The sequence below is a fragment of the Mirounga angustirostris genome, unplaced genomic scaffold (genome assembly GCF_029215605.1).
Source record: "Mirounga angustirostris isolate CCGP_5_RB_7025 unplaced genomic scaffold, mMirAng1.0.hap1 SCAF_5, whole genome shotgun sequence".
NCBI lineage: Eukaryota > Metazoa > Chordata > Mammalia > Carnivora > Phocidae > Mirounga > Mirounga angustirostris.
This window is the reverse complement of record NW_026991713.1, coordinates 96,610,124-96,622,288: the sequence shown is the minus strand read 5'-3', so window position 1 is coordinate 96,622,288 and position 12,165 is coordinate 96,610,124. Positions and strand designations below refer to the sequence as shown.

Here is a 12,165-nt window from a genome sequence, read left to right as displayed (position 1 = left end):
AGCAGTCACTTATCCTCTGTGCCTCTGCTTCACCACCTGTAAAATGGGACTCAATGTGGCATCCAGTTGTTACGGAAAGTAAATGAGAGTTAATACATGAAAAGTCCCGAGAAAAACACCCAGCAGAGGAGGCACTGTGCAGCTCCTGCTATTGTCTTATTATCGTTACTGTTGGTGGGGAAGAGCAGGCCACGGAGACATGGGGGAACTGCCTGCCTCTTACCCACCATGTAACTCTACGGGCTTAAAAAAGTAGAGCCTAAGAGCAGATTCCAATGCTGGCCCCTCCGCCTAACAGCCGGGCGACCTTTGCAAAGCCTGTAGGTTCTCAGAGCCTCGGTTTCCCATCTGACTCGGGGGAGGAATCTCCTTCCTTATCTAACAAGCTCAGGAGGAGGATCAGTATTGATCGTGGATTTTGCAAGCTGCATGGCCAGTGCTACTGTCCGAGTCGGTGGGTGAAGAAGGAGAAGGTGTCTTTACGGTTCCTTCCAAGAGACAGAACCAGGAAGAGAGGCTAGACATTTTAAAGAGGCCAACTGCAGCTCTATCTAAGGAGGACGTTTGGTTCTTTTGAAGAACCAAACGAAGGCTCCATGCCCATCCTGGAGCCCAACACGGGGCTCGATCCCAGGACCCCGAGATCGTGACCTGAGCCGAAGGCAGACGCTCAACCAGCTGAGCCACCCAGGTGCCCCTAAGGAAGAATTTTCTAAGGACAGCTGCTACAGAGGTGGGGAGGGTCCTGACACGAGAAGGAGCCCAGCCCTGGGGGCCAAGGAGGGCAGTTCTAAGAGTCTGGACTCTCGACCCTGCCAAGCCTGCCACCTTGCAGGGTTAGGGCTAGAAGGCCCAGCTCAGAGCCCTCCCTCCCCACAGCGTCTCTCTTTGGGGAGTTGCCCCTCTCCTCATCCCACCCCTGTGCTGTGCCTCTGCTTGGCCATCTTGGGAAAGGGTTCCATGACCTCTTTTGTTGTCTGAGAATCTCAAGCTCTTCCTTAGGTCCAGCCTCAGTCCCTCCCGGGACGAGACGAAAAATATGTTCTCGGGCTCTGTTTTCCCTCGATGTGGATATGACTGGCTCTCTCTCTTGGGTCAAAAAAGCCGCTTCCCACTGGATTCTTAGTGCTTCCTTGCTTAGTATGGAAGGTCTTCAGCCCTTGCCCCCTCGCCCAGAAATGACAAAGCCGCCCAGGACCGCTCCGCCTCTGCTGGCTGTGGGCATCCTGCTGCGTCCCTGCTCTGATTTTGCCTCATTCCTGTTATCTCACCAGCTCTTCTGTCCTGTCCACTGGTCTCCGCCTCCTCCCTGCTGCTTGCCTGTAGGAATCACTCCTCGGGCCCATCTCCTGTACCTGGCGCTGACCAGCAGCCATGAGTCACGCTTGGGTCACCGCCCAGCCAGCTGCATTAACCTGTCCACCCACCCCTGCCTCTCTCCTGGAACAGGAGCCAAGTGCCCTGGATCCCTCTCTCCTGCTGAGTATTCCTGATGAGTACCCCTCATCTTTTTTAAGATTTTATTTATTTATTTGAAATGGGGGGGGACAAAGGCAGAGGGAGAAGCAGGCTCCCCACTGAGCAAGGAGCCTGATGCGGGGCTCGATCCCAAGACCCCGGAATCATGACCTGAGCCAAAGGCAGATGCTTAACCGACTGAGCCGCTCAGGCGCCCCGAGTACCCCTCACCTTATTCCTGCTCTTCCCCATGGGCCCCCACCAGCAGCCCGAAACCCTGTGGTGCTTCACCCAGCCCCTCCTTAAAGTGCAGAGGGAGAAAGAGCTTTGAAATCAAACACACTTGGTTTGTGACTCAGCTGTAACCTGAGATGCACTGGCTGCTAGGTGGGGTGGGTGGGGGTGGCAGGGTGATTATTCACCTGTGTGAACTTGGGCAGGTTACTTAACCTCTCTGGGCCTCGATATCCTCATATATAACACAGGACTAATACTAGTACTTACTTCAGAAGTCTTTTGTGAGAATTAAATAATTTCATATAAAATGTAAACTTATATCTGGCACATTAAGTACTATAGAAGTGTTAGCTATTTTTTTTTTTTAAGATTTTATTTATTTGAGAGAGAAAGAGCTCACAAGCAGGGGGAGGGGCAAAGAGGGAGGGAGAAGCAGGCTCCCCGCCCAGGCAGGGAGCCCGATGCGAGCAGGAAGCCCCACGCGGGGCTCGATCCCAGGACCCTGAGATCATGACCTGAGCCGAAGGCAGACGCCCAACCAACTGAGCCACCCAGGTGCCCTGAAGAGTTAGCTATCATTGTTGTTATTTCTTTATTATTTGCTGTGTGACCTTGCTCAAATTATTTCACCTCCATTTCCAAATGGAAATAATAATAATTTCTTAACCATGGACTTGCCAAGATTAAGTGAGATAGTGCTTATAAAGCACCCAGTGCGGGGGCGCCTGGGGGCCTCAGTCGGGTAAGCGTCTGCCTTCGGCTCAGGTCATGCTCCCAGGGTCTTGGGATTGAGCCCCACGTAGGCACAGGGCTCCCTGCTGGGTGGGGAGCCTGCTTCTCCCTCCCTCTTTGCCCCTCCCCCTGCTTGTGAGCTCTTTCTATTGTGTCCTAAGGTGTGTCACAGACCAATCCCAAGACCTCTCCCTCTCTTCACCTCTCATGCTCTCTCTCAATATCTCTGTCTCTCTCTCAAATTAAAAAACAAAACAAAACTCTAAAACATGAAAAAAAGAAAAAAATAAAGCACCCAGTGCAGGGATGAGCATGTAGCAAGTGTTCAACATTGTTCCCCATGCTAGGGGGCCTTCCCTGGCTCCCCTCCCGTCCTGGGTGCACTCTCTCTGCTAAGCCCTGTGGCCACCAGTTGCCTGAGAGAGGCACGGAATCTCACGGAGGAGAGATTCTTTCTGTGCGGACACCTGCCTCCTAGCCTGCCGCTCTGGTCTGGCTCCCAGGGCTTTTTCCTGGCCTGCCCATGACCTGGCCCCTGCAGAACCTTAGGTAATATGCAGGCCTCAACAGATGGAGCCCGGCCCTCTCCATCTCCCACCTGTGTCTTCCAAGCACAAATATCTATGAAGAACCTACTACCCAGCCTGTTGTCCCTCCCACCTGCCTGCCTTCCCCTCCCTGCTGGCTCAGAGCGGTCCCGGGTCCCACCCCTCCACCATGGCCCAAGGGGGTGAAGAGGAGTAAGTGGGGGAAAGATCAGGGCAGGGAAGCAGCAGAGGGTCAAGAAGAAGGGGAGCAAAAGCCCATGGGCACCAAGGAAGAAAAATGAGGCTGAGCAGGGGTGGGAGGAGGGGAAGGAGAGCCAGGAAATGAGATGTAAACATCTGACTACAGACTTCATCTACTCCATGTCCCGCATCTGGGGTATTAAGAAGAGGCAGGGGTTTGTGATCAGAGAGAGGGTCAGAGAGTAAGTCACAGCTCGGTCACTATCTCGGTGACCTTGTGACTTGTCTGTCTTTGCCTCGGTTTCCTCCAATGTTAACTAGGGGTAATAACAGTCCCTGCTTTGGGGGGCTGCCGGGGGAGCTGGGGTGCTGCAGAGTACTTAGCAGTGGGGGGTGCATGAAGCAGCTTCTCAGGAAATGCGCCCTTCACCGGGAGGGCATAGGGAGGCCAATCCGTGAAATAGCCGGCAGTGTTTTCTCTGTGGCACAGGACGTCCCAACCCTATTGGTCTGTGACACACCTTAGGACACGATAGAATGCATGGGAGGCCTCCACCCCTAGTAGGTGACCAATCTCCATCAGCCGTGATCGCACACACACACTCATGCAGGCACTCCTAAATCTTACATTCCCTGAAGGCAGAGACTACGACTCTCACAGTCTTTATTAGACTGATCACACTGTCCTGCTGTTCTGGTTTTGGGGGTTTTTTGTGTTTTTTTTGTTTTGTTTTGTTTTTTGTCCTGCTTTTATTTGTGCTGCCTGTCTCTTCCGTCTTACTCTATCTTCCGGCTCCCAGAACCTAGCGAAGTGCCTGGCCTTCGGTGAAGATTGAATGAATGAATGAATGAATGAATGAATGAATGATCCCATTTGCGGCGGGCCTAGCACTGTATGGGGCATGCTCCAGGTGCCCTAAAGGTGCTGCGCGACCCAGTGAATGAATACAAATAAAAGGCATATATAAACACCCAGCCCCCACCTCCTTTCTTCTCCATGGTTACCATCCCCTCCGGCTTCCAGAAAAGCCGGCATAGATCAGTGATGAAACCCAAAACTGCAGGACACACCCGAGCACTTAAAAGTCAGGCATCTGGCCAGGTGAGCCGTACAGCCCGGCAAGGGTCACCGCTGGACCGGGGGCTGCTTTCTGTCCTGTCCTGGTCTCCTCTAGCTCTATCCCCAGCCTCGGGGCTCTGGGCCCGCTTCGCTGCCACCCCCCACCTCGCTTTCCCGGAAACAAACTCCCCCTTCTACGCCCAGACCAACCGACCGGGGCCCAGCCCCTGCCCGCTCCCACCCACCACCCACCACCCACCACCCGCCACCCGCAGCACCTGCCACGGCTTCAGCTCTCCATCACATTCTTCTCTCCAGGTGGAGGAGGCCTTGTTCTCCGCCCTCCTCTTGCTCCGGGAACGGATGGGAAGGATCTCTACCCGGCCCTTTGGAGTTATCCGCCTCTCACCTCATCAGCACTCCCTCCCACTCGCGGACTTAGAAGGCAAGTGAAGAGGGGGGCGCTGTCGCTCCCACAACCGCACCGTGAATAAGCCGCGGGCGCTCGGACGGCCCCGCGGGTCAGAGCCGCCAGCCCATCAAGTCGGGGAGTCCCTCTCCTGCCCCAAGGGCGGTCTACCTGGGCGCAGGAGTACCACCTGCTACCGCGGGTCTGCGGGTCGGCCTCTGGCCCCTGTGAACCCCCCTTCCCGGCGCCCGGGACGCGGCGGAGGGATCCGAGGGCTGGACTGACCTGTAGGGATTGAGGTTGCAGATGGTGACGGCGGGGAAGACGAGCTTGTCGGAGTTGAGGTTGATGTTGAGGCTGACGGGGTAGCTGAAGTACTCCCCGAAGAGCTGGCCGAACTGCCAGTACATCATGCCGAAGGCGCAGAGCCACAGCACGGCCCAGAAGGCCGTCTTCATGCGGTTGTGCTGGGAGCATACCAGGCGGATGGCGCCATGGATGGTGGTGGTGGTGCAGAAGAACTGGAAGAGGTCTCGGTAGGAGCGGTAGAACTCGATCAGGGCCTCCTCCTCCTCCGTGGGCTGCGGGGGCGCCGCGGGTTCGGGGCCCAGCCCCTGCTCCTCCCGCCGCTCTCCTTTCATGAGCCTGGGCCGGTCATGGAGGGCCGGGGGTCAGTGCCGAGTTCTGGGCCCTCGTGCCTCCCCCATCATCACCTTGACCCACAGTGAGGCTGCTCCTGGCCAGGCCCACATCCCGCCCTGAGCCCCCTCTTCTCCGCCCCTCCCTCCCTCCCTCCACCTTCCCAGGCAGGAGCCGGCTGACCTGCGGGAGTCCGGGCCAGAAGAGCTGCGGCTGGGCTTCCCTGGGAAGCTACCCTTCGGGATTCTGTCCCTGCGCCTCCCTTTCTGTCTCCTCAGCTGTCAGTCCGCCCTATCTTTAGTCCCTCCTGTAGGACCTCTGTGTCCCAGTGCTGGCTCGCTCTCTCTCTCGTCTTTCTGCTTCTCTTTGGGTCTCTTTCTCAGCTCTCTTCTTCCTTGCCTGTCTCCTGTCTGTGTGCCAGGCTCTCTGGTCCTGCCTCTCTTCCTCTTCCTCCCCACCTTGCCCCTCTCAGTCCTGGTGGGCTCTCTGCTGTGTCTCTGGCCCTGGCCTTGGGCCGTGTCCCGACTCCCTCTCTGTCCCAGCGACTGAAGGCCTCCAGGAGGTCTGAACCGCCTCCTACTCCCAGCTCCTGGGTTGTGGCTGGACTGGGACTGGTTCCTTTCCAGTTGAATCTGGCAGGCGAGCCTCTCCTCCCCCTCACCTGACAGGTGCAGCAGCCTGGCTGGGGAGCCCGCCCGCCAGGCTGGGATGGAAGCGACAGAAGCCTCATTAGCATCTCAATTAAAAGTGAGCAGGGCAGGGGGGAGGGAGGGGCAAAGGAGGAGTCTGAGCTGAGAGTTCTCCAAAGGGAGGAGAGCTCTGAGAGCAGGTGCCCAGGGAGTCCTGGGACTGGAGGGAAGGTGAGAGCCCCACCCCACTAGTAACAGTGGGGGGCTGACAGACAAGGAGACCAGAGACAGATTGACAGGGGAGGGCCGGAGATCATGGACAAGGACAGGAATCCTGAACACCAAGCCAGGAGGGCAACACAAAGAAAACGAACCAACCAGGATGAGGGGTACTAAAGCGGGGGAGACTAGGAGAACAGGGAAGGCAGAAAAAGGGAGATCCATGGAGGAGGACAGGATGGGCACCTGGGAGGGAGGACAGAGTTGGAGGAGAAGGAGAGAGATGAGGCTGAAGGCGAGAGAGCCAGCCCTGAAGGGACTCTCCCCTCCCTGGCAGGAGATCAAGGGGGAAGAAGCCCCAAGTGGGCTTCCAGGAGCTAAGTCCCCTCCCTGGGGACTCCTTCCAAAGGCACCCCTTGATCAGCCTCACCCCCAGGTCTTGTAGAAGAAGAAGGGGTATCTGCAAGGTTCCTCCCTGCTCAATAAAGTGGGAACACCTCCTGGACCCACTGGGCCCTGGAGCACAGAGTGCCCCTCTGCCTCTCCCTCCATCCTCTTCCCTCCTGACTCCTCACTACCACCCCCTACCTTGTCCAGGCCAGGGAGGGGCCCAGGTGAAGCTGAAGGTTGGGCGGGGCCCTGGGACATTCTGTTCTTTTTTACACCATTGGCTGCCAGGCCAGGAATGTGTAATGTCCCCTGTTGTGGTCACGGGGTTGCAGGAATGTGGTCACCGAGAGGCAGCACCGAGAGGGGCCAGGCAGGGCACCTGGGCACACACCTGAAGCCCAGGGCACATTAGGGACAGCAGGCACTGAGGGGACAGGGAGGGATGTGGGCAGCACTGGGTGTCAGGGAGGAAGCGGGTGGTCATGGCCCCAGTCTGCACCAGCCCTGGAAGGAAGGAAAAGCTCACTGGTCAGGGCTGTGTTTTTCCTCCAGAATCTCTGCTCCAAACTTAATCCAGCAAGAGGATAAAGAGTGAAGTGGAAGCAGTGAGCACACAGAGAGGGCAGGGGCAGGGAGAGGGCCCAGAGAGAGAGCCCGGGGAGGCACGGAGTCACAACCACACAGCCCAGGCCCTGGGCCTGATGGCAGGTCTGCCCTGGTGGACCCCCACCGGACCCCCACCGGAGGCAGCCCAGAGCATGTTCACTGGCTTCTCCCGCCTCCCGGAGGAGCAGACCTGGGATGTGTAGACACAGGCCCCGCCTGAGCACTGATGGAGTCGGGTGGAAGAGGACAGGCATGCAACATAAGATAAGGACTCTTGGTGGCAGAGATAAGAGCTAAGTGCTGAGGGAGCCCCAGGGTGGCAGGGAGAGGCACTCACCCAGCGGAGACTCAGGAAGACTTCCTGGAGAAGGTGACGTCTCTGCTGCATCTTGGGGAACACGGAGGAGTGTACCAGGCAAATGAGAGGGAAGTGGGATACACCAAACTCAGGGTGCAGCTGGGTCCTGTGGCTTCCTCTCAGGGCAGGAGTTCTCTTGCGGCCTCTTCAAGTGAGAGGTGCTGTCAACCAGGATTCCCAGCCCGGCTTCCCCTGATGTCTGCGGAGGACAGCCCCCTCTAGGAAGGGAAAGACTGGGTTTTCTTTCATTTTCCAGATGAAGAAATTGACCCTCCACAAAAAGAAGCCAGTTTTCTGAGGGCACAGAACAAAATGGCAGCCAAGTGAAACACAAAATCAGAATTCTCCTGTGGGGTTGTCTGCTTAGGGTATTTGCCATTTATTTCCCATGACGAACCAGCCAGAGATTCATGGGGAATTGAGGCTCTCCCTGCACCCCCCCCTCCCCGCACCTGGCTTTGAAAGCTAGGGAGGTTCGCACACAGAGCCTGTGGGCTCATCAGCAGTCTGGGTACCAGATTACCTCCCTGGCTCTGTGAAAAGCTCTCTACACTGTCCCCACGTTCCTGCGGGACTGCGACACTCCTAGATCTTCCATTGTCCCTGGGGCCAGGTCCTTAAACAAGGAGCAATCCTCCCTACAAATAAGGTATGCAGCACCCCGCCTGTTGGATCTGAAAGGTTCACAGAGGCACCTCCCAGTCTTCTGTATTCGCTAGCTGGTATCTGAAATCCACCCGTGGCTTAAAGCAGTGCAGCACATAGTTTTCATCTCAAGGGCTCTGTGAGAAGAATTGCAAAGTCTGGGCTGGGATGAGTGGGAAAGCTCAGTGTCCCTGTAACTGCCCAGCAGGGTACCAGGAGGCAGCACATGCTTTGAAAAAGTGCCCTTCTAGATCTGGAACGGGCCAGATCAAGTTTGTGGTTGTGAGAAACAGAAATCTGAGACCTGCAGTTCTGTTTCTGTCGTGGCGCCATTTAAAATATTATCTTTGAAAGTGCAGAAATAATGCCCCAATACATTGTTGTCGCGATGCAACTTTCCAACAATACAGAAATATACAGAACAACAAAAGCTCCCCTTTGTTCCCTTTCCTACCCACCCCTCTGCCCAAGGAGAGTCGTCGTAATCTGTATATCCATCTGGATCTTTTTGTGTTTTTTTATAGGCCTACGTGTATTTTTTTTTTTAATTTATGCTTTTTTTTCATAAATGGGACCATGTCATAGGTATTCTGTGACTCCCATTTTTGCCTTTAAACTACATGACTTTGAAAAAGTCACTTTACCTCTCTGGGGCCCTGTGCTCTCATTTGAAAAGTGAAATGGCAGAGGGGAGGGAGGGCGAGGCAGCCCAGATGGTCCCAAAGGCCCCTTCCAATTGACTTAAAGCAGGAGGGAACCAAGGCCCGGAGAAGCAAAGTGACGTGCCCACAGTCACCCAGGAGTCAGGAGGGGGGCCAGATGGAGAGCTGAGCCTCTTCGTTTTCCATGCTCAGTGTGGCTCCCCTGACTTCCAGAGAAGTGGAGTCTTGCTCGGGTGGGGACCCAGGGCCTTGTTGTCCTCATTTTGGAAGTTCCCCCAGCCTCTCCCAGAGCCAAGCTGTTCCTTCCCTCCCAGCACTAGCCATCCCCTGACCCTGGGGTGTGGCCATAAAATGGACAAAGGCTACAGGGAGAGAAGTAAAATAGAGGGTCTGCAATGGGATGAGGTCATGAGTTCAAAGGGTCTTCTGGCCTCTTGCTCTCTGGGGAACAGGACGTGATGGAAATAATCACTTTCTCTCCCACACTCCCAGAGAAAGCCTTGTTGAGAATTCTCTGGCGGCTCTTACCACTGGATACTATCATTATCCTGGTATGCGCGTGTGTATGTGTGTGGATTTGTGTGTGTGCGTATGCACAGATCGTACTATGAGTTCTCTGAGAACAGGCCCTAGGCCTATTTGTCTTGGTGGCCCCACTGTCTACTGGTCACTGTTTGTTGACCCACTCTGCAGAAGACAGCAAAATTAGCATCTTCAGACTCAAGGTTTATCTTTGGCAGAGAGTGACATGCTATGAGAAAGCATCTCCATCAAATATCCTGATTTCCTCTGATAACTTATTAATTTGTAATCTATTAATTTATCTAAATTTCCTTCACTTTTTCCATTTTAGCCTCTATCCTTCCTAGTGTAAAAAATGAGTCACTCAATTAAATGCAACTCTCTTTATTCTCACTACTTAGAGCTAATTAGCCTTTCAACACTGGGCTGTCCGCTGTGGAAAACAGCGATCCTTCTGTCTGCACTTATATGGTGTGAATTTCTCCTTAACCTAAAAGGATGCACCAGAAAATTCCTCCTTGCCACTCCTACTCCAGTCACCTGGCAGGAGGCTTAGAAGTTCACCATTAGAAGTTTATTCCTTTGGGTCAAGGCAGGATTTCTCTACCTTGGCACAAATGACAATTGGATAATTCTTCGGGAGAAGGATGGCCCTCACCCATGACACGTCTCTCAGTGTTTCCCAGACCCTTTCTAAGGGCACCAGTTGGCTAAAGAGCAGTGTGGGGAAGAGGAAAGAAAGAAAGAAAGTAAGAGTATCTAAAAGAATCCATTCCTGGGGTGCCTGGGTGGCTCAGTCGGTTAAGCGTCTGCCTTCAGCTCAGGTCATGATCCCCAGGTCCTGGGTTCGAGCCCCACATTGGGCTCCCTGCTCAGTGGAGAGCCTGCTTCTCCCTCTCCCTCTGCCTGCCACTCCCCCTGCTTGTGTTCTCTCTGGTGCTGCCCAAAAGAAATCAGTAAAACTTGAAGGAAGCTGGCAAAGAACACAAAGGAAAGAAACCAAGACAATGCTCTGCCCATAAAGAATTCATGGATCCCTGCTGTGAGTTTCCTCCACCCTCCTGGAGAAGGTTGGGTAGGCATAACAACCATTTATTGGTAAGCTTTGTCCATCGTGGTCCAGCTTAGAAACAGGAAAAGCTCTAAGTCTTTCAAGTGGAAGAAATTTAACTCAGGGAATTGGTCCATGGGTGATGAAGGAGATAAGAAGCCAACGGGGGACAGCGAGACAACCCAGAAAGCAGCAAAGCGGGAAGCTGCTACACCTCCCAGGGCTGGAAAGTCAGCAAGTCATGTAGCATTATAGACCCAGAGGCCCCCTGAGCCATTCGGCAGGAAGTAAATAGTGGGTGCTGCCCGAGAGGAGAGGGGATCATGAAAGGAGAGAAGAAAGAAACACAACCAACCACAGGTGAGGTCCGATGTCTGAAAGCAGAGAGACAGGGAGAAAGAGCCTGGCTTCCTTCCTCCTCCCACCTACCTGTCCTCCTCCCACCTGTCTTCCTATTGGCTGAACCTACCCAGAAGCCGGAGGAAAAAGGAATCTGGGAAATGTAGTTTCTAGTAGTGAGGCCGCACAGAGCAGAGGAAACTAGAGAACAGATTGGCAAGCAAACCAGCAGGTGACTGGCAAAGAAAAAAGAAAAAAAAGAGGCCCAGAGAGGGGAAGTGATGGGACCAGGCTTAAAGTCCAGATCTTAAGGCTCTCGTTTAGGACCCAGAGAGTCCTCGAAGGCTGACGTGACAGCATGAGATTGGCAGCGGAAAAAAGAACGTAGTCCAGCCAGCTGGGTTTTAAAAAGATCTGAGATAGTGCTTACCTGCGAAGCAGGAGCCTTTTGACGTGCAGGAAATGTTCTGGGGAGATATACAGAAGCGAAAATTCACTGATTTGTATATATGAGATTAGTGTACTTTATGCATTTCATTGTTTATAAATTATACCTCAGTTAAAAGAAACAAGAGTTCCTCCTGTATTTTTTATCAAATCCTGTCATATTTTCAAATGAAATATGTCTGGGGTTTGCTTCCAAATAATTAAGGGAAGATTGGAAGAATGGAGGAGGGCTGTATGGAAGACATAAGACTGGCCGTGAGCCGAAGCTGGAGTTCACAATATTATTTTCTTCCTTTTTGTGTATGTACATGTTATGTGCAAATTTCCATCATAAAAAGTAAAAAAGAAAAAAGAGAAAAAAGGCTCTAGGGACCCTACACACACACACATACACACACACACACCGCTTTATGCACTGAAGAGCTCAGTGGTGAGTCCAGTCCCAGCCCCGAATTCCCTTAACCCGGAAAGGGCATCGCCCTGAGCAGTGCATGCTGCTCTGAAATGGGCAGCCTTGGACCCTCCGTGTAAACACTTGCCACAGAGTGCAGATCTGAGGCCTGCACCAGGAGGGAGGAGTGAGATGTCTAAACTCAGGCAGGCCCATCACTGTCTTGGGAGCCCTCCTCCCCAGAGGCGCTCCTGCACCAGGACTTCCCAGCTCCCCCCACCAAGAGCCTGTCTAGCCAGTCAGACCGACCAACGACCAACAACTGACCGACCAACGGCAAGGATGAATGCAGAGCCCTGCAGGGAGAGGGGCAGGACAGGGTCCCGGTGACCTATCTCCAGAGAGAAATCCACCCCTCAAGCCAAAGGAGGCAGAGTGGTTGCTGGAATGAGCGTGGGACCCAGGAATCAGGAACTCTGGAGTCTGGGCTGGTTCCGTATAGACTGGCTAGGTGATGTGGGCAAGGCCTCATCATTTACTCCATAAATATGTACCAGACCCTTGGAATGGGCCAGACTGGGCTAAGCACTGGGACCCAGACTTAAGGATTCCATCCAGGCCACTGCAGAACTCACTGCCTCGT

The 12,165-nt window shown here is 54.1% G+C and overlaps 1 protein-coding gene across 5 annotated transcripts in view; it reads right to left on the bottom strand.

Moving 5' to 3' along the window:
* Positions 1–12,165, bottom strand: part of SCNN1A (sodium channel epithelial 1 subunit alpha) — a 37,293-nt gene that overhangs the window by 16,625 nt on the left and 8,503 nt on the right. Inside the window, exons 2-5 of one of the 5 annotated variants that reach the window (XM_064591664.1) lie at positions 11,115–11,151; positions 7,445–7,759; positions 6,700–7,005; positions 4,910–5,269 (exon numbers count right to left, since the gene is read on the bottom strand). In XM_064591664.1, coding sequence (XP_064447734.1) covers positions 4,910–5,265 — 356 coding nt within the window. In that variant the 5' untranslated portion in view covers positions 5,266–5,269; positions 6,700–7,005; positions 7,445–7,759; positions 11,115–11,151. Of the gene's footprint in view, positions 1–4,909; positions 5,270–5,446; positions 5,967–6,699; positions 7,006–7,444; positions 7,760–11,114; positions 11,152–12,165 lie in introns of those variants that run through there. The other 4 variants (XM_064591662.1, XM_064591661.1, XM_045874000.3 and 1 more) reach the window with 4 other exon arrangements.